The following is a 23,312-nucleotide window of genomic DNA, read 5'->3' as shown; positions in this document are numbered from 1 at the left end:
AGTTTCCACATTTTCTGCGGACGCGCTGCGTGGGTTATATCGTAGAAGACACGATATACACATGTTATCGTACGTGCGGTGCGGGCGTGTCGCACAACCGGTGCTTGAATTCGAACAAAAAATTGTAGGGGGATGGAAAATTATGAAGAAAAGTGTGCGCAACCCAAGATTGTAATATTATAATAAATCGATCGGGGAGTAATAATATATCGTATGGGACGGGCTAAAATATTTTTGAAAAATAAGGGGTAATCTCCTATTCGGGCAAGACAGTCGTGGTGACTGTGTACTACAGTGTATGGCAATGTATCATGCGTCTTAATACATGGCACATGCATTATATATATATATAAATAAGTGTATAAACAGCAAGGCGGTACTACGTGAGACCCGCGAGCTGCACAACGCGTGTGTTTCCGGCTTACCCGTGTTCCGGCGGAAATATGTACAGCGAGTACTCGGCCCGGTCCTTGAGCCAACCCTTCTCCTCGAAGAAATAGAACACCTTGCGGACGTTCACCTTGGCCGTCTCCGACTCGGCGTCGCAGTCGCAACACGGTTCGGATGCCTTGTCGTCCGTGGTCCCGGCGCACCCTTCCGTGTCGCACGGTTGACAGCAGTCGTACTGACAACCGGCCAGGACGTAATTGACCGTGCTCTGTAACGAAATATAGGTGTGAAATGAATCAATAATTCCAACGAAGTCGGCGGTGACATAGGTACACCCACACACGGGAGATGGTATTTCGCGCCAATTCGACTACTCGTAATTCGCGCCACCCATAGGTTAGGTGCACATTCAAGCGCATAACAATTTGCGCCAAAATAAAATTAAAAAAAATTAAACATGTATTTTGCGCCACATCTAAAAATTAATTTTGGTGATTTGCGCCGCGACAGAAAACGAACTGGAGTATATATTGTAATCTGAGCCACACTTTCAACTTTAATCGTTGGATTGCTAATGATATCGCATCGGAAATACGATAATACCAACGCGTGCCTCGTATAATATTGTTGTGTTCTACTGATAATAAGTTGAGCCCAGATCGATTACGTCTAGTCTAATAAAAGTTATCAATTGTCAAAATATCGAATAATATTGAACAGCGGTATCATGATATTTATACAGTAGAGTTGGTCCGACGCGTATTGGTCGCAAATATATATTAATAATATATTTATTTAATATAAATAGAGTACTTATACACAGTTATTTATAATTACAATAGTATTAATTTGCTATTAAAATAAACTTGATTATTTAGTTATTTTAAAGTGGCGAAAATTACAATTTTTTTCGGTACGCCATGGCCCAGATAACTTAATGCCCTTTTATTTAGTTTTGTGTGGCACAAACTACAACCTTAAAAAGTGGCGCAAATTACAGACATACATATTTTTTTTTTTTTTGGGGGGGGGGGGGGAGGGTTGGGTTTGTTTTTAGCGCAAATTATATACGCCTACCTAACACGTCATGTAGTATGTACCTGCAGTATGTAGCTGAGGTATTGTATTATATGGGAGTTATAGTAATTTGCACCAAAATAAAGACATGGAATTCGCACCACGCCGCGCTGTAAATGCCGAATATATAGTTTGTGATACACTCGGTAGACCCGAATGACAATGATAATTTTAGATTCTGAGCGAAGCCATAAATGTATTGATTTTACAATGATATGTGTTTTTTTTTATTTTTTTTTTTTATTTATTTATTTATTTTTTTATTTTTTTATTTTTGTGTCTGTCATCACCTTTTAAGACAGTAAAAGTACTTGGATTTCCTTCAACAGTAACTTGTCTGATAGGAAAGTGAATCTAGTTGGTACTTTGGGGGGGTCAAAAGTAAAAATTTCCCAGTAGTTTTCAAAAGCGACGTGAAAAACAAAAGAAAGATTAAGGAAGAACGGGAATTTTTACGCAAAATCTGTTTTCGAGAAAATCGATTTTGGTTTTTGGTGTAACTTTAAAACAAATGACCGTAGATACTTGAAATTTTCACTGGTTGTTTATATTTGCATTTTCTATACACTATAACATTTTCAAAATATTTTGATGTATTTTGAACTGCTTAGGGACATTTTCATTTTCCATTTTTTTTTAGTTTTTTTTCTAAAGATATCAATAAAATTTTATTTGTTGGCTAAAAAAGCTTGAAAATTTAATAGAAGGCTCCTAGTATATTGTTTCAAAGTCAGATAAAAAATAATAAAAATCCTTTGTCACAGTTTTTTTTTCTAAGCATTCAAAATTCATAAATTGACAAAATATGGAAAAATCATGAAAATTAGCAAATTATTTTGAGTTAAAAATTCGTAAAAATTTTTCTTTTTAAATCTAAGGTTTTAAAATGTAATACAAGATTCCTCATAAGTTTGTCTACCTTTATCAAAAAAAAAAATGTCTAATTTCTATAAGAAAGTCAAATTAAATTTTTATGAGCGTTTGAAATTCAAATTTTTACAACATTGGATATTCACTTGATTTCTCATGTAGCGATTTCCTTATTTTGTTGTAATTCAAAAACGAACGAATTTAGATACTTGAAAATTTCACTGAATGTTTATATTAGCATTTTCTATACATCATACAATTTTGAAAATATTTGGAATCTTTTTGAGCTGTTTACGGACATTTTCAGTTTTCAATTTTTTAGTTTTTTTTTCAATAAATATAAATAAAGTTTTATCTGTTGGGCCAAAAAGTGTAAAAATTTAATACAAGGCTCCTGATATTATATTAATACAATATCAGTTGAAAATTATTAAAAATACATAGGCACAATTTTTTTTTATAAGCATTTAAAGATCAAATTTTGACAACATTTATCAAATTTATAATTTAATAATTATTTTGTAGTTAAAAATTTATAAAATGTTCAACTTTTATAGCTAAAGATTGTAAAGTGAACACAAGGCTCTTAGGCTCCACGTAAATAGGTTATATATAAATTACTTTATTCACAATAATATCATCAAATATACTTGGTAATATCATAGGCTGACTGACGTTTTTCGCTCAGAATCGTTTTTCTCATACAATGATATTATATCATTGAATTCAAATTTAACACCATCCATTACAGTGATCCACTTGTAACCCACTGTACAGCAGAGCGACATCCACTTACCCACCTTTTTGGATACAATTATATTTAATTAAATATAAAATTGTTAAGTTCAGTTGTTATAATTGTAAAAGGAACAGTATGTTATGGCCGAAAAGTGACACTGGCCGAAAACGGTGAAGCTCAATATCGGCTATAGTCAATTTGCTCCAAAATTGACCAAAAATATATACAGTACCTACATGTGTAATTGGACAAACATTTTTTAAAACCGTTCGTAATTTATTTGCACCAAAACTAAAATCGATTATTCTTTCGATGGTAAGATGGGCGTCACCGTTTTCGGCCTAATTGACTTTAGCCGATATTATAGGTACAAGCGACGAAAAGGTATTATAGTGTTGTTATATGGTGGTAATGGGGATAATTAATTAATTGGAACATCCATTGTTGGTAGAAAAGGACTAAAAACATTTAAAAATATTATTTTCACTTTATTCGAAAACTCGTCGCCACAATTAATGTTACAAAACAACTGATAACATTACAGAAATACTTGTGCTTTTGTTTTACAGATATTTTATATTATATAAATCGTAAAATTTAGTAGCCGCGGCGGTGGTATAGTCTTATATCGTATAGCAATCAACAGTAGTAGTGGTATTTTGGTTTGTGGGTTTTTGGATTTTTAATCCAACAATCCATCCTTAAAAAGAAAATAAAAGCATAAAATGCCCAAAAAAATATTAAAATTAGTTTTTCATTTATTTTGAGCGGGCTTTGAAGACTTTTCACGTGCTAAGCTCCCCTCGATCGCCGCCCCAACGTTTGACACTTCGGTGATGTATGCGCAACGGTTTGCGCGCGTGGATCTCCTGAAGTTTCTGTGAGTTCCTCTAACTTGATAATAATTATTTAGTATGGAAACCGCGTTGTATATTATTATAACTTACTGTTTCAAAGGGTTAGGTAATCCTGCGATATCGAGGGATGTATACAGATAATGCGAAAAGACGCATTGACAGTGCATTATTATCATGTCGTCGTGATAGTGTCTGACGGGGTGTTATTCCGTTATCGAAATGCAACGGATACGTTGGGGGACCTTTTCGGACCTTTTCCCGAGACACGTCGTGTTCGCGTCACGTACGCGCGAAATGTCGGCGCCGAGGTCGGTGGTGTAAATAATCCTTCGGAGCAGTAATATATATATATATACAGCCGTAGTAATGACAATAATATTAAATTTCGAAAACTTTGCCGGGTCGTGTTGTTTTTCTCCATTCTCTCCGGCGGCAACACACCATCAAAGTGGCGCCGTTACGCATACGACGTGACGTTACGTCATTTCGCGGTACGTTTAATTCCGACTCGCGATATACACATTATAGCTATTGTCGTATATACATACAACGTAGCGTGTGGCTACTCGAGGGGGGGGGGATGTATCTGTACACCGTTTCTCTAGACCCGTCGTGGGTTCATTTTCTCTGTCCCGAAAACTCGGTCTGCACAATTTTCGACGATTGTATTTTGGCATTCCCCGCAAGCGATCATTTTTAATTCGCTCCGGAAACCTGCAGCTTGTAACATTTTCGGACGAATCGTTTAAATCGGACGAAACGGTTTTTCTTACTGTCACGACGATATTATATATTATATTTGGAAGCTGATGTCGAGGTATTGCAAGATTACCGCACCAGCAATTTGTGATTTTTCGCCATATTCAACACTATACATAGGTATATAGGTACAGAAGTTCAGGACTGTCGAGGACAAGCGTTTTGTTTAAAAACCGTACACTATTGCAAACATATAAAATGCTATCACGCGGCGAACGCGTACAAACGAAATTCGAAATCTGGATTAGTATTGAGTATTTCTTGTTATTTATTTTACGACGAGGATTACCTCTATTTTGACGATGCGTGATAATATTATACGTTTAACATATTCATATCTATAATAATGATATTAGCATCACCCGAAATCGGGTTATAGGTATATACCACGATGCGCATAATATATGCAATGTATAACGTCGCTGCCAGGATACCATGTAGACATCCTGTGCCGAATTATTATCGTTCAATCGACCCGAACGTTAATGTTTTCAAAAGTAATGATCTATTATATTCTTAATTAAATGTAAACACGGCTGCTGTTTATGTAACAACCGATATATGACTTTCAATCACAATTAATATCTGATATTGATATTGTCTATATGGTTTAGAGCCGGATTAATACGTTTAAACCCGGTACTGCGTATTATTATGATTCCGTAACCCTGCAGTGGCGTACTCGTAATTTTTTAACGCGGGAGGATGGAAAATTAGATATCAAAGTTAATCACATAGCCCATCCCTCCCCCCCCCCCCCCATCAGCCCTAACAGCCACCACTCACCAGTCACCACACACCACAGTAACAATAGAATATAATATAAGTTAAATCTCAATAACAGTATAGGTATTAAATTTTTTTACTATATGCCTCGTATTTAAAAAAATTTAATTTTAATTTATACAACTATACAAGTAGGTAGGTAAATCAATTATTCTTGATTTTTCAGACATGACATCAAGACATTTTTCGGGGTAAATAATCTCTGGGATTAATATTCTAAAAAAATATTTTTCCATCTTAAAATTTGTTTTATGCTACATTTAAAACAATTATTTGGATTTCGTCACACGATTGGCAACGTTTATATTTTTCGATTTAAAAATTTGAATTTTACAAACGATTGTTTTTCATAACCTACCTTATTTTTGTCAAAAAATGCCGTTTAATAACAAATGACTACCGTTTCACGATTTTACTCGTGAAAACATTACGACTAAAATGAGTAGGTAATAATTAATATTGTAGTTTGATGTAGTTGGAATTAGTTTAATGTATAGGTAAAGTTATAAACCAAACAAGATATAATTCTCCAAAATATAACTATTTTATAAAAAATATATTCAGACAGTTTTTGGGTTACTATAAATTATTATTGGTCTAAATTTTCCGGGAAGTGCGGTAGAGTTCAACGGTAGAAACCTAATGGATTTTTTTGGTTAACGCTAAAGGGAAGAGTAAAAATATTACTTTTAAAACTCTTTCATGTACCATACAAATTCGTTCGAAATAAAACATGAATATTGTACACTCGATGGAATGTAAAAAACGTTAAATTATTTTTATTTATTTTAAATTTTTTTTTTTTTAAAAGCATTTGGATAAACATTGTTTATTTTTGCATTTTTCAGCGGCGAAAACGTATGATTAATAGATGTATTGCGTGGGATTTATTTATTCTTGAGATTAAAATTATAATAATATAATTTGAAACCAGTGTAGTTTTTAATGTTGGAGGCTTGCAGCAGGTTTCTCGTGTAAATATTTGCAGTTTAAATTGATTACCTGCTGTACAGTCGACGGAGACCTTTCAATAGTATTATATTCGGACAACATATTGTTCGCCGCGCGGAAGTTCGGCGATGGACTTTTGGAAACGCCGCCGTTACATTGAGAGTGGTCTTGTCCGGCACTAAATATACGAAAAAAACCACGTACAACGTTAATAACAATAAAATAATTTATGTACCGGAAACGTTTCCACTGGAACATATTATTGTGATGTGATATTTATTTTTTCATTCATATTTTTCACACATAATATTTATGTGGTGGGCGGGTAGGTAGGTAGGTATGTATTATTTTATTGTTTTTTACCCGGAGTTCACTGCCGGATGACTATTGTTGTTGTTCAAAACCAGTATTCCTTGATCGTCACTTTCACACTCTCCGTTGCTGAATTTCGACTTTCGTCTCGACGAGGGTCTCGAGATTTTCCACGAATATCGTCTTTGAAGTTTTTCGCCATTTTCTCCACTGTAAACAGTATTTATTATTATTATTTTTTTTTTTTTATATAAAACATTAAGTCCTAGCTGAGTGTTCGCGCGGTTTTCCATCGCCGCGGTCAGCACGGTACGTTTACCATTGCACACACATTGTGCACGTATCACGTTACACGTGTGAGTCGCACATCAAAAAGGGTCGTAAAGCAAAACAAAATAAAAACTATATGTATAACACAGCAGTGTAAGCACGAAGCACATTATAAGTCTACACACGTGTGTTTATTTATTAAACTCTCACTCGTCAATAGGTAGGTATATATGTTTATAAATAATTACGGCGAGTGGCGACGAAATATCAAAGTATAAAGCTATATAATCGAAATCGCATTCAGCAGATGTATACGAAACTGACCAACTCGCAGATAAACCAATGAAAACATTTTTTTTTATAGATTCACGAAAGTTGTCGACGGTCGCACTTCATGACGCGTCTCACGAAACAAAATATGATATTATACGCCTGGACATCCGTACAAACTGAAAAATATTTCAGACGTTTTTTTTCCATAATATCATATTATTATTATACACTTACACGAAAATGTTACGTTTCAAAACACCCCTTATAAATTTAATTTACTTCAAGATATATTCACGATTTTTCAAAAGATAGAAGTTCTGTATTGTCCATTGTTTTTAGAATGTAACTCTCAGGACCCCCATTCATCATAAAAATTGCCCTTTGTGTAAAGAACCACCGGGGAATAAACTATAAAGTAGGGTGCATACAAGGCCAAACTTTCACTTTTAAATAATAATATTTCTCAAAGATAAAAACCTAAAAATGTAACTCTTTTATGCTTTAAATATTAATAAAATAACAAGCGTAATTAATTATACTATTATGATATTGTATGTGGTACGTTCGAGCGCAATGATTCATAATCACATGAACGAAATTAAACTTAAGCCAACGAGTGACTTCCAAACTTAATTAATTTTCTTTTTAAATTTGATATAATTTATTTCGAACCGACTTAAAACACTATCGAATAGGTAGTGAAAATTATGTCTTGACGAATACTAGTCATACGTACTTGTGTTTAGATTGTATTTACCTATAAGAAACGTCTTCCGGAATCGTTTCAAAACTTTGATTCGCTACCAACTTTTGCGGACTGGATATCTGCGGAGTTCTGTTGTTGATTTTAGGAAACTTTGAAACACTCTGCAAGCTATTTGTTGACGAACGCTATTAAACATAATACACAACAAATATATATTAATAATTTATCATGTTAAAAGATTTCCATTTTCATATAGGTAAAATAAATGGGTTTCCGGTCTATTTTATGGAATACCGACGAAATTTAATCCATAAATCAACAACACACTAACGTGGTCTTGATAAATGGATACACATTTAATCAGATCGTTAGTGAATTAAATTACTTCAAATTTTAAATTAAATATATTCATATCTCACTGTGTATGATTATATTTAATTTTGTTTACACAGTTTATAGTTTTTGTATTCAGATAGGACGAATCTTAACCAAGGTTTGCTTTGAAAAGTTTTTCAAATGTGATGATTTATCACCAGTCTTAAATTTAAAGTCACCAGATAGCCAACCCATTATAATATCTATTACGTCATATTATGTAGGTTTTGTTCTTTTTTTTAATAAAAAATAAAAAATGTACCGTTGCTTCATTCGTATAACATTAAATTTAACTATTCAAGTAATAAATACATTTTAAATCAATAAACAGGGCGACACTGTTGAAGAAGACATTGTAAGTGTTCCATAATGTTCTACTCTTCAAAAGTCAAAAAAAAAAAGAAAAAAAAAAAGAAAAAAAAAGCGCAATGAGAAATAATTTTGAGTGTATATATATTTTATTTTACTACGCATAAACGATTTGTCATAATTTGCTGAGTACCTAGGTGGTAATCGATAGTATTCGATTGTATTCACTGAATACAATCGAATCGCAATCGTCAACATAGAATTTTGTTCGTACAATAATAATGTTATTATATTTTGTACTCGTGTAATAATGTTATCATCACGTGGTATTTTTTTAATCCCTGACGGCTGAGGTCACTATATACTATATCACAATAGTGGCGCCGCGCCACTATCACGCGCGACGAGCATTTTACGAACCACTGAACAGTCGATCGAATCAATGGAAAATCCGCTTCCATTCGTGTCGAACGGCAAAAATGTATAAGGCGTGAGCGATTGAAATCGCCGAAAATCCCTCGACTCGTGGGCGGCATTCGGCGAGTCTTGCGGTGTGGCCGCCGTGTGTGTAATTATCGGCGGCGGCGGAGCGATTACCAACGAAGTGTCTGCAATCACAACATTAAAACAACGACGATTGAATAGGATTTGGTTTGTTCGGAACAATTACAATACAATACAGAGAACCGCTGACACGAGTTGCCGTGCGCGTTTTCTCATAGACGTATACTATAGCAGGGACAATAATAATATGTTATGCGATAGTCCGAACAAAATATTATATGATAAAACGCGCACGGTAACGAATATAATATATTATAGGTAACAAAATGGTCGCAGGTACGAGCATGGTAAACGGCGGGCAGGTCATACTACCTATGATTATCAGAGTTTGACAAACGCAAAACATGCGACAGCTCAATCGGACAAATTGTAAATATCAATATTTCGGTTTGTATCGTTTTTAATAACTATAAGACAGGCGTTTTACATTATTTTTTGTGCGCAGGCAACTTTATTACAACGTCGAACATAATAAATTTCCGCTTTATTCGGATTAATTAAAACATAATACTGTTATTATAATCGAGTTCATAGTATTTGCAAGTAAAGCATTAAATTTCCCATGTCATCAATACATCAAAGGAAATCAATCAGTCAATATTATACTATGTACTCAATTCATCAAAGTGCGCCGAAAGAACAAAAGTACAAAATATTAAATTGTTTTCGTCAATATAATTAATGTTATTTAGTTTTTTGTGATATCGATTTTTAAATAAAATGTAAAATGAAAGTTGTAATTACTGATTTACGTAATTCTCATCCACCTACTTTAAAAATGATGAATAATAATAAACTGTATGTGCGGAATAATTTATGATACATTCAAGAACGTTTTATATGAATTATTAAAAAACCGCTTAAATTATTAAACCATTGTAGTTGAAAAAGTTGACCAATTTTTTTTGGTTCACTTCAGCTGAAATCGAGTGAAATATTTTTTGAATAGAGTTTATTCTGATTGTTATACTAATAATACAAAGACATTTCACGGCGCACATGGTACGCGAGTGTTTGCCAAGACTTCTTGTCTATTGCTAAAAAAGTTTTTGAATTCTAATGGGGAGAGGAAAAGTACATACTTTACATATAAATAAATAATAATAGTTGAAGTTTAGAATACAAAGCAGACATATTATTTTGTTTGTAAAACTTATTTCAATTTTAAATAAAACTAATCAAATTAGTTTTGTCTTATTTATAACTATCCTATCTAGTTTACCAACTTGTTCGCATACTTTAAGTATGTATATTATATTAGGTGTATAATATATAGGTAATTAATATAATTATTTTAATTGTTTAATAAATCAAAAAAAAAAACAAACATTTTCTTCATTCAAATTTAATGTTTTTGTGTTCTTTGACAATATACTGAAACATATTGTAGTCTGTAGACTAGTATTAGGAACCTAAATATTATTATAATGTTGATGCGTAGTACGAAAGAACAGTTGTTGTAGACATGCAAACACCTTTTCATTAAAATTAATTTTTGTAGTTGTATTATTTTATTACCTAGTAATTAAATATAATATAACGTGGACAATGTTTGTAAGGCGTATACAGCACATATAGTATGAAACATTGTAAAATGCGTTATTAAATGATATTAAAAAAAAAGTACTTATGCATAATGTATTGTGCTGAAGTTACACAATAGTTGACCTACAGGCTACTACACACTTGAAAGTTTTTTAATTAAATATTTATAAGAATATCGACCGTGATAAGCGAAACCCAATTTTAACTTTGTAATCGTTTATTTTTGGATAAATTATAATGCTCATTTTTAATTACTCAATACCAGTCGTCATAATATAGGCAACTTGCGATTTAGATTTTATTTATCTTTATAAAAATAATATATTCAATACAATAAAATGCATAAAAAATACAAAGCTAAAAACTAAACTAAATCATATACCTGTACAGAATTTCACAGAAAAAATTGTCAAAGGAAAAAAAGTCTCATGAAAAATGGTCTGGATTGGTAGGAAAAAATTCTGATTAAACTAAATTAAATTAAACGTTTTTTTTTTTTTTTTTTTTAAATCATCAGCTAACGTGTCTTATAAAATGGTTGTTCTAATTAACTGGTACCATCAAGTAACGACTAATTACTGTCAAACAAGTTTAAAATAATTGTATTAACTTTTGTGACAGTGTTATAAAAATAAGATTTTGCTAAGGACACTAAACAAGTGCATAATAATATTACAAGAACGGGTAAATATAGAAAATATGAGTAGTTTCTATACTACAACTTAAGTCTTCCGGTTTAAAGTAATGAATCTTATATCGCCCGCTCTAAACCAATAAGGTTATTGGACTCGAGATTCAATTATTTTTCTGGACAGCACTTATAAACGTCGAACGTCATAGTACATATTTTGTAAATCACGCGTATTATTATGAAAGTTATAAGCTGTTGTTCAAAGTTAATTACATTTTCGTATCGGTATAATGTATAAGAACTGCGACAATGTTGAAATATTAAATTTATGTTCTGCGCATAATGTTAAGAACCAAATAAGTAATCGTGCCAATTAGGACATTATGATAACTACTTAAACTTGACAGGCCATTGTAATTGCGGCTGTCGTGTCGTCTTATTAAAATCCTAAAAAATGGTCGTTCTAATTACCATAATAAAATTACTAATTACCGTCAGACGAGTTTATAATATAATAACTGTACATATTATTAACTTTTGTGGCAGTGTTTTCAAAATAAAGGTACCTAATTATCACTGATTGCAAATACTAATTCAAGTATATAAATATGAATACAGCAATGTAGTAATATTGAAGTATTTGAAATCAAAGGTATTATTGTGATGATATTATGGTACATAATATTATAACTTACCCTTGTGTGTATTACATTTATTGGTTATAATGTCTCTGTTTGGATTTTCAATTTTTAACTCAGCACTTGATTTTCCATTTAGACTTTTTTTATCCGTACAGAATTCACAATCCCCTTTGTCATCACCATAACACGAACAGGTGCACTTGCACCACGATGACTGTTGTTGCCTCTCCAGCTCGCGTCTTTCGCGTTCTCTGCGTTCATTACGCTAAAAATATAATAAGATTGTCCATTAAAAAAAACTTTCGTTCCCAAATCAAACACGACGCCGATTAATATTGTACGTCGGCTAATACAAATATTATCAAAAACTAATGGTTGGACATTTCATAGATAATTTATATTTAAGACGTTATCGTCTCACAATAATGCAGGTCAAAACGTCGTTTGATAACAATGATAAGTAATTACAAATCGTTATAGTATTTATATCCATCGAATTTATTGTTTGATTTAATGAGACAATTAAATGTTTTTTTTTTTTGGTAATTTATTGTCAGTATAGTTTTTATTTTTATATTTTTACTCGTGTTTGTTTGTGAAACCAGAATTAACTTTTGAATTTTAAATGACATCTCATATTTTTTAATTCCTTAATTTTAATCGTGTAAACAATGACGTATAAATATCAAATGTTGAAGCAATGGTTTGTTATTTATACATTATCATTTACATTTTTGATCGGAGATATTATGATGAACAGTATCAACCGTACACTAAAAAAAAAAACGTGTGGTCAACTATACTAACATTTTACCTCTAAAATATGAACGCTCATATATTGATAAGACTATTTCAAAAGTAAAATATGAAAAAAGTTAATATTTTTGAAAACGATAATAACGAGAGTTTACTATAGTACTGTTTGAAGTCTTGCCGTCTACACCTACGATATGTATATATATATATATATATCAGTAATCCGCTTGATAAACCCGATGATATAATATATACTTACACAAGTGTCCGACGGTACACAATGACCTTATACTAAACTTCAAATCAACAAAATATACAAAAGAATATCAACTGCATGCAATTTTAAAAATGATTGTTTCTATTCGCTTAGAGTAGGCACGAGGCGTGTGGGACACCCATGAAATGTTTCTAACTGTGGCTATTACCTCTGAAGAAAATCCTTCAACCAAAATTGCTACCAGTAAATTGAACAGCACGTAATTGCCGAAAGTCATCAGCGTCACGAAATAAAGAGCAGCCCAATGACTCGTTTTTTCCATTCCGTTAAACAACACTATATTCCAGTCTTCTTGTGTCAGAATCTGTGCCGAGGTAAAAATAAATAATAATAATAAAGTTTCAAATCGTTTAAAAACACATAATATATTAGTGGAAATTAAATTAAGAATTTATCATCTTATTATGATATTATAGATTCGTGCAATATCCATATAATACCTAAAAGTAAAACGTATTTCGTTTAGTCCTATAATAAATTGGACGGACATAATTTGTATATATTTTTTATATTTTCATGTGTATCGAAAAAAGTTTGTAGGTCCGACTTTATAAGCGGTGGCGTTGTTGAAACAAATACTAAAAAAATAATTCTGAATCTATAATTTTGTAGTATAAAAAAAAAAAAAAAGCGGTTGTTAGAAGCACAATTGTGAAATAGGTCACTAAAAGCATAGTACGACCATTGGTAGTATTGAAATGGTTTCAATGTTTCACTAATCGAACAAAAAAATAATAAACATATTATTATAGATATATGAACCTTTTTGTTTTCTAAGATAGGTAAATAAATGTAAAATACCTAGAAATAAAAACTATTATGTAGTACAAACGCATTTTACTGTTGCTAAAATACCTACACACGAAACGTATTTAACAATTATTATTTTTTTAGTTTCGATCATATTCATAATATTCAAAAATATTTGAAAATGTTCACAGCTATTCTTTTTGTTACCTATCAACAATTCGTAGTCATTTGATATTATCATTACCATTATTATGTTTGTGCCATTAAAATAATAAATTGTATCTCATATTTATTTTGAACTTGTTGCGTTACGAAATATATATCATAGTATGTAATTACATCATGTTTATGTTAATTCTGATAATGATTATAATGTAATATTTAGGAACAAAAAGTATGTTGGTTGTATCATGAATTTCGGTTGTGTGTAAAATCTGTGTTGTTAGAATATAACACAGAATAAAACAATGGCATTACAAATTATACACGTATTTAGATGTCAATGTAACGGGTGCATATTTTTTGTTGTTGTTATTTTACAAAATTAATTTGTAAATGTATTCGCAGCCTCGTTCTCAAATACATATTTTTCGAAACACAAATAGGATTTTAAAATTGATATCAATGTAGCTAACTTGTTCTGGAATGACAAAACATTAAATTAAAGTTCTGCGGCGTTTAATGTTCGTGAAGGTATATTATAAAAAATTGATACTGATATTGAAGTAGGTACGCCACTACAAGTCCAACAAACATTATTGATAAACGCAGTTCTTAATACTAGTAGTTTAGAGAATATCGATAGATTTTTATGCCTATTAATAATTTATTTGTTTTAGTTAATAAGGTTAATTCCAGGTTAATGAATTTTTAATCAAAATATTGTAGACGGGGACATTTATTTTAGTGTTGGCACTGATCGATATTGCATAACCGCATTAGGGTACAACCTATAGGTAGTTTGCTATAAATAATAATTGATTAATACATTAATTCAGTTAAAACGAACAGGGTCGATAAAAAAAAAAAACTCAATAGCTTATAGAGAATAATTTTTAATATCATACCATACAAGACGTGCGCACGTTGAAATACTAATAATTAATACGTCGCTTTATACAAAACGTTTATTAATAATTGTCATTAATTACTCTTGTGAATATTATTATGTTATAATATTTTCTGTAGATCATAAAATCAATATTACAATTTGCAGACGTCATAATATATTATCGCTCAATGGTAAAATGCGTTTGCACATTACAACACTATCTAAGTATTTGATGACCTACTTGAAAGACGGTGACTGTTGCCCATAATACATTATTAAAATGTTTTCGATCGCAGACGCACAGGGGATGTTTAGTGACAATTTCTTTGCAGTTGCATTCCCGGGCTCCGTTCCCGTACATGCAAAACTTACCACCGAAAAGATACATTCCGAGAATGCTGCAAAGAATGTATTTCTACGTAAAATAAATAGGTAGGTACTATAGTTTTAAGATAAAAAAAAAAAAAAAAAAATGTTAAACAATGACAATTTTATTTTATTTTTCGTAATTTCTACGCCATTTAGGTAAGTACTTAAATGTTTTACTATTATTTTTTTTTTTTATATATATACGAATTATCGGCTGGTTGTCGCATTTGTTTGTTTCGATATTTACGTTGATAAACGTTTCTAAAAAATATATATTTTATATCGACTCATCAGTTATCTCGTGGTGTGTACATATTATTATTCTCTCCGTGTTCATGTTTTTACTTACATATTTTCGAAGGCGCCGGACTCATCTGTGAGTATGTACATCTTTTGTTATATGATAATATGTAGAATATGTTACACGGATAAGATAAGTTGTATACTGTTGTTATTGTAATACTTGGGTTTATTAATAATTCGTTTTAATACTAAATAGTATTTAAAAAAAAAAATAATAATAATATGACGTCACAAATCGTTCGGTTCGAACATGCAAGTAATAGACTAACAGTAGCACGAGGACGAGTTCAGAGTGACAGAGGCGAGTTTGATAATATATATGATAAATATAATAAAAGTGAATACGTCCTAAGTATTAGACTATAATAATAAAAATACAAATTGCTTACAAATATATCGTATAATATAATATGTATATTTATAAACATATGATATTTTTGTCTAAGTGTGTAATTATATATTGTTAACCTATTTATTGCTATTTAGGACTTACTACAAGACGTCTATATAATATGTCGGTATGATCTATGACGGGTGTGTCACAGTGTTTTTTTTTTATGTTTCTAAGTTTTACGCTATGCGTGTATGAGTACATGGGTTTTATGTGCTTTTTTCTGCACCTGTTGAAACATTCGGAAAATGTGCATTGGGCGTAAACTTTCTCTCTTTATTTAGTATTTTTTTTTTAAGCTCAAAATAAAATATACGATCCACGGGTATAAAAAAAAAAAAAAAGAAGTTTTTCAAGAGCAAGTCGATAACAATTTATGTGAAAAAACACACACATAAATAAATATAAGATGGTTAAGGTTTATCGGGGAGGGGGAGGAAAAAAAAATAAAAAAAAAAAAAGAAACGGGAAGATTTTCTTGTCAAGTTTTCCATAATGCACAATGAGGTTTTGTATCTGCACAATGCATATCCTCACTTGGTTTCAACAGGGACGAAAACACTTAAATACGTACACGTGATATTTACGTGTTTACCGTAAATATCAAAATCCGCTTGTGCGTATACTACTTACAATATAATATAATATGTATATTGAGTTTTGCCATCTAAAGGATTTGTTTGATAAAATGCTGGTTTAACGGTTTTCGATGCACATTAAAAATTATGGACATCGTTTTTTTTTTTCGTCTTTTATATTTTATTATTGAAATGAAATAGCGACAGAGGAGATAATATATATATATATATATATATATATATATGTTAATTACAGTATGATAATATTAGCTGTTAGAATTAAAAATCTCGAAATCCTATTTAAAATATGGTGCAAAGCCAAAGCGTTAGGTTAGAAAAAAGAATGTATACAAATTATAAATAAGAAAAAAAAAGAGTTAATCTTGATTCGACTCATATATTTTAATATTATATGTTGTGTGTATATATATATTATATTATTATATAATAGGTATATGTAGATTAATTTTAAACAATGTTATAAGTTAATGGCTGAAAATGCACAATGCAGCTAAAATGTACACTATCAACACTTTACGTAAGAACCTCGTTTGTGCAAAATTAAATGAAAATAACAATTGTATAATATTACGGCCGTTATTAATAATATTACGATAATTATATTATTGTTCTCGCAACCATTACTTACCTACACAATATTATGTATGAAATAATTTGAATTTCGCGTCGTTTTGTCCGCGCCATTATATTAATATTAATGCGATGTAATTGATTGAGCATAATATTGTCCACCGGGATTCTAAAGACAGAGCCTTAGACTAAAACCAAAAGCATAACGGAATGGTTTCCAGAATTCCCGCGGGCACCATATTTATGTACTTTACGACGGTAGTTTTCAATTTCTTCTAATGCTAGTTCGTTACGGTTTATGTTTTTTTTTTTTTACGGAATCTCGAGATTAGATTACAAAACATTATTTCCCGAGACCGTCCGGAGCTTAATGTATTATTCACCATAATATTAATCAGAAACAATAAAATGTACGTCTAGAAAAGCTATCATTAAACATTTACCTCCGTCATCGTACGTTTACGGCAAAGTTTCAGAACGTCTGCTCGTTGTACTGCAGAAACTGCCGGTGAAAAAAACGAGTAATTTTCTGTTGAAATTTAGTTTATAGTTATAAATTATAATGAATCGTGTAGTAAAATAATATTACATTAATTTATTCCAAACATTTTTTTTTTTTTATAATCGAACGTAATACGAATCCGGAAATAGGAAAAATTTAAGAAGAGTATTAATCCCATTACAACACGAACCAATCGAATGTGTGGACTGCAGAAAGCCGGTATCGCAATATAATATACTTGTAAGTACATATTTCATTTATTTTTTTCACGTATTTGATAAATTATAAACTATATCATATTATTTTATAGACTCTAAGAACACAATTCCATCGATTATATTATAGATAGATATACATTTTTTTTTTCTCTTGCCATTTTATAATAATTTAAACATTAATGTTATCGAATGAGTTTTTTAACGCCATGTCTGACACTGTCATCTGATAATGGGGTTTTTTTTTTTTTTATCATTATCACCTAATGCTTTTTATGTGCTTGTCGTTGATAATAATTAGAAATTTTATTTAATCTTGCGTCGTCTTCAGCGTAAATAAAAAAAACGGGTCGGGCGCAAATATATTCCGAATAGTAAAATAATTGTTTTCCGTGCGATATTTATTTTTAAAACGTTGTATTTTGGATATCCGGTAACCACGCTCCGTTGTTTATATATTTATGTACTTTTATTCAGCGTATTCAATTACCGAAATGAAATATTCGTGTTTCATTTTCACGGGAAATTAATAATATTTCCCTCGTTTATTTTCGTTTTGCACAAACGGGTTTACTGTAAAAATGTTTTGTATATTATGTCGCGTGCTGCAATTTTACCAGGAAGACAGAGAGAAAACTTGAGAGGAAGATTTAATACATTTTAAATAACCGGAAATCTTTCCAGGTACCTGAAACACAGTGACTAACGCCCACAACAACGAGTCAAAATTCTTTCTGTCGCACGCTACATCATCCCCTGTTCCATCATTCTTTCGGCTACAGAATTTACATCCGAATAAGTTCATGCCCAGTATACTACAAAAATATTAATTGTTAATAATTCTAATCTGAATTCATATAACGGTTAATTAAAACAAAAATGTATACAATAATATATACATATTGTATCCAGTCATTCCCGTGACGGGACATAACTGAAATATTATGGAAGCTTAGTATGCAATCTCAGCTGTACGGTGTATACACTAAACTTTATTGTGTTCACACGGACATGAGACAAAACAGATTTTATCTCTTTGTTTGGTTATGTTTAATTCAAACTTTACAAATACCACTTGAAAGGCAACATTTTTAAATAATATATATATATTGCTTTTCGTTCGTTGTATTTAATCCAGACGATGATATTTATCATGGAAACATTAGGATATTAAATTCATTGAACTGTGTATGGTAGTGGCATCCCGTGTAAAACTATTTCGGAAATTTAAATTTTATACTATAAAGATATAATTAACATTTTTATATATTTTTTATTTTAAGTTTAATGGAAAATATAAATCATTATGATAATTAATAATGTAAGACCGGTGCGGTAAGTTTACTGGTAAATTAAAAAAAACCCAGTGAAATTTCTCAGCTGTTGTGTAGTAGGAGTTCAGTGTTCCTTTGAATATAAAATATCATCAACATATGAATTATAAACAATTATTTTAATAATTATTGAATGTTATGAATTTTAACTATCTACAAAATAATTATCAAGTTTTCGCGAATTATGGCGACTTTTGTTAAAATTCTAATTTTAGGTTAGGTTATACTTGACACCCCCCCTCCCTCCCTCCAGTACTAACTATATTCATTTTTCTAGTATACATCACACTCGATATTCAAGATCGAAACTTTTTATTTTCTAGAAAAATTGTGTTAGAGAATGAACACTTCATTGTAAAATCTGTACATTCTAAACAAGAGAAGAAACATGTCGGTGTCTATGACTGGATGATCTTGTCTCTCATCTCATATGTCATAATTTAATTTTTTTTTGTATATCGTTTATTTTGTCAATATCTTGAAAAAATAAATCTTTAATAATTCAAGTATGAAAATGTTGAAAACGAGTGCTCTTTGAGGTTAAAGAGGTATACTAAACTTACTTGATAAGTAAATTGCATAATAAGATATTGCAAACAGGCAGTTAATAATCATGAAAACCTTCGTTATTTTTCTTTAGCAAGATGTATTTATATATTAATGTATTTAATTTGTATGCCTATAATATCCTGAATAACTATACAATTACAGTGTAGTAATTAAACTTATAAAATAATTTAGACTTATGGATTTCCTTACTAAAAATATGAGGGTAGTTTATTATATTATGTTTACATACTTTGATTTTGTATTTTAACAACAAAAAAATGCTGAAAAACATATAAGTGATGGTTAAAACAACTGTAAAAGTTGTTATCGATTTAAGTTTTTTGTTTGAAGAAAACGGGCCTGGGTTAAAGGAAATTAGTACAAAGGCGGTATACAAGTCGAGATTAATCCCAATACTACCATGACTAAACCCTACTAGCTTCCAACAAGTACCACAGCATTGATTTCTGATTGGACAAACATTAATCAATTTACATTTTAGCCGACTGTTGAGTTTATTGTGATTGCGAGGCTGTTGAATTCTCCAGTTAAATGTATTTGACTACATTTCTGCTGAACTAAATGAGAAAAGCTAAAAGGACAACTCAAATCTTACCTCGATTGGAGTTCTGAGTTTAAATTTCTAAGAGTTATTTGAGGTGATTTCCTAATTGATTGTTTGGCACTTAATACCACAATAATATGGTTTTAAAAGGATATTTTTAAATAGTTGGGCAACCACATTTATGATTTAGAAAACAGAAATGTTAAATTTATATATAGCAAACAAATAGCAAAGTACATTTAAGTATCAATAAAAAGGATAGAGTTATTGGTAATACGACTAATACGCCAATATGGTAATAACTAATAAATTAATTCATCCAACATTGGTTATTAATGTTTTGTTTTAATTTAGTTAGTAAATAGTTAAAAGTATATTTTATCTAACAGTTTATTTTTTTGGTCGTATTGGTAAGTAAGTCTAAGAGTACTTAACTGTAAACTAAAATATGTTTTGTACCTATTTATATTCATAATACATAGGTAGGTAATTATTATTAATTATGTTTATTTACATATTATAAATTAAATTTGTGTTAAACAGAGAGTAATCAAATCAGGTTAATCAATTATATACCTAGGTACTATGTTATTAATGTTATTATGTAATTTAAATAATAATTCGTAATTATGTATTAATATTTCATGTTAGGTACTTGTTGGAATTAAATTCATATTACAAATAATGGACTTATCATATTTTAACTGTTACAATATGAATAAAAATAGTAATTACGAAAAAAAAAATTAATAGTTTTTAAACCGGTGATGAATAACTCAAAAGTTGAAAAAATATCATTTGTTTTTGGCGCGAAAAAAAAAATTAAAGAAAAGACAAATTACAAACTGATTCTACACAAAAAATGTAATCCAACAAAGGAAATTATGTTTTAATATATTTTTATTATTTGTAATTAACAGGACCCTAGGAATATAGTTTTATATATTTTGTATAGTTTGTAATACGAGCATACATTCAATGAGCTATATTTTGTTATAATAAGCAGTAATAAATCAATATGAAATCTTGTTGCTTTTAATCATACGCAAATTCGATATCATCAGAGTTTTGTGTTTCATACCCTAAACACATTGGACTCACGAACACACTCACTAGCTGGAGTTATCTGCTGGTTTCGTCCGTATCAATTATTATATCATATTTTACAATTCCATACGCGTCAGTCCATACCATTGTGTTTCACTAGCCCAAGTTTTGATCCAACCGATTTCTGTTGAAATCTTGTGATAATTATCGTGTTTACCCGTATGCACGAAAAAAAAAAAACGGAAATTTATAACTATTTATTTAAATATCGACACGAAAAAAAAACCGTGATTAAATAAAACGTAAAAAATGAAATAAACATTGCGCAAAAAGTTTAATAAATTAGAAATGTGTCGATATTTTTAGAGCCAATGGGCATAGATTCGATATTAAAAAACACTATCGACATATTTAACTTATTGATTTATCGGTGTACTGTACGCGTATTGTAAACACAAAACAATAAATTAATGTTATTTTTTTCCGTTTGATTTAGTTGTTGCGTATTGTTTCGCGCACACTATTGTTTTTTTTTATTTTCGATGAAATTACGCGAATATAAGAGCGAATATACCAACGCGTCGATTGTTAACATGAAATGTTACGTAAAACATAAGTAAATAACGCGTAACAGTGATTTTGTCATCACTTATCGATTGGTTTTCCTATAAATTTGATTTGAAAAGTCTTACACGAACAATAACGAACAAATAAAAAGTCGTGCGTACCTATATATATACGCACATGATTTTGTTATATGGATGATTCGACAATGGTATGCTCACACTCATATTATTCTTTATTCTTTATATATTTATTCGAATTCTGATTGATCATTCAAATTTAGATTTGGTAACGTTGAGGTTTTCAAAAAAAAAAAAATAATAATTCACTTGAATAACTATTTACAGTAACAAAAAAAAAATAGTTTCTCGTTTGAAAATAAAGAAGTGTGTACCGCTTAACAGAACACTCATCAAATGAAATACAAAAAAATTATAATTTTAGGATAATATTATGGTCTGAAGTATGCTTAAAAATTTCATAAATTAAAAAAAAACGTCCCAGCATAATATTTTACTGTAAAAAATTAGGTTCTCGTTTGAAAAAAATAAGTGTGTACCGCTTTACAGAACACTCATTAATTGGAATAAAAAAAAATCTTATAACTGTAACATAATATTATGGTCTCGAGGATGCTTAAGAACTTCATAAATTATAAATTGAAAAAAACAAAAATGTAAAACCAAAGAACAAAATGCGGCCGAGCATATTCTCTATATACGGTTTTGCTTATTTATATTATCATATGCCGCTGTCAAAACGGTAGTAACTTGTTTTGATGCGTCTTCGCACATATCTTTGGACGCCTGTATAGTCTTATCGTAATGTGAATTGTATCAGTTGTGTGTGGGTAGGTGGGTGGGTGTGTGTGTGTGTGTGTGTGTGCGCGTACAATGACACACGACGAGGAGCGCTTTGCGAAAATTGGATTAGGCGTGTGACATATTTGAGTGTGTCTCGGTATATTGTTTTGCGGTAATGATAAACCGCAATAACAAAATGGCAGCGGCATCATTAAATAGGCATTGTGAAAGCTCGGCGGAACGCGGCGCCGGTGGCGGTGTTCTCTTGAAAGTTTCGCTTTTGAAATACGATGCGCTCATAATATTATAATATATTATTTTAAAATCTATAAAACACGCTATATTATTATTCTGTGAACGTATCCTGCTCGAATGGCTCAAACGAAAATCGCCACAGCCGTCGCGTGTCTCACAATATTATGTCAAAACACGTCGTTGAGAAATAACGGGGAAAAAACGTGGCCACACACCGTCTGTAACTGCTTATAGGAGAACGGCGAGATGGTTCGCGTTCTCTCTGTCTCTGTACTCAGTCATCTTCTGTCCCTCTCTCCCCTCCTCTATCTATCTCTCCTCCCTCTCCCCTCCCTCTCCCCCTCTCCCCCTCTCTCC

General features: G+C 30.9%; 1 protein-coding gene across 4 annotated transcripts in view; it reads right to left on the bottom strand.

Annotated features, from left to right (window-relative positions):
* The window catches only part of LOC132950081 (voltage-dependent T-type calcium channel subunit alpha-1H-like), a 311,428-nt gene that overhangs the window by 24,144 nt on the left and 263,972 nt on the right, over window positions 1–23,312 (bottom strand). For all 4 annotated transcript variants that reach the window (XM_061021301.1, XM_061021304.1, XM_061021302.1 and 1 more), the window contains 8 exons: window positions 15,131–15,287; window positions 13,237–13,392; window positions 12,110–12,320; window positions 9,095–9,282; window positions 8,042–8,175; window positions 6,793–6,951; window positions 6,481–6,607; window positions 426–658 (listed from right to left, as the gene is read on the bottom strand). In XM_061021301.1, the coding sequence (XP_060877284.1) occupies window positions 426–658; window positions 6,481–6,607; window positions 6,793–6,951; window positions 8,042–8,175; window positions 9,095–9,282; window positions 12,110–12,320; window positions 13,237–13,392; window positions 15,131–15,287 (1,365 nt within the window). The remainder of the gene's footprint in view (window positions 1–425; window positions 659–6,480; window positions 6,608–6,792; window positions 6,952–8,041; window positions 8,176–9,094; window positions 9,283–12,109; window positions 12,321–13,236; window positions 13,393–15,130; window positions 15,288–23,312) is intronic.

The sequence above is a fragment of the Metopolophium dirhodum genome, chromosome 8 (genome assembly GCF_019925205.1).
Source record: "Metopolophium dirhodum isolate CAU chromosome 8, ASM1992520v1, whole genome shotgun sequence".
Taxonomy (NCBI): domain Eukaryota; kingdom Metazoa; phylum Arthropoda; class Insecta; order Hemiptera; family Aphididae; genus Metopolophium; species Metopolophium dirhodum.
Note: the sequence above shows the minus strand (reverse complement) of the source record. Positions and strands in the feature narration are given on the sequence as shown.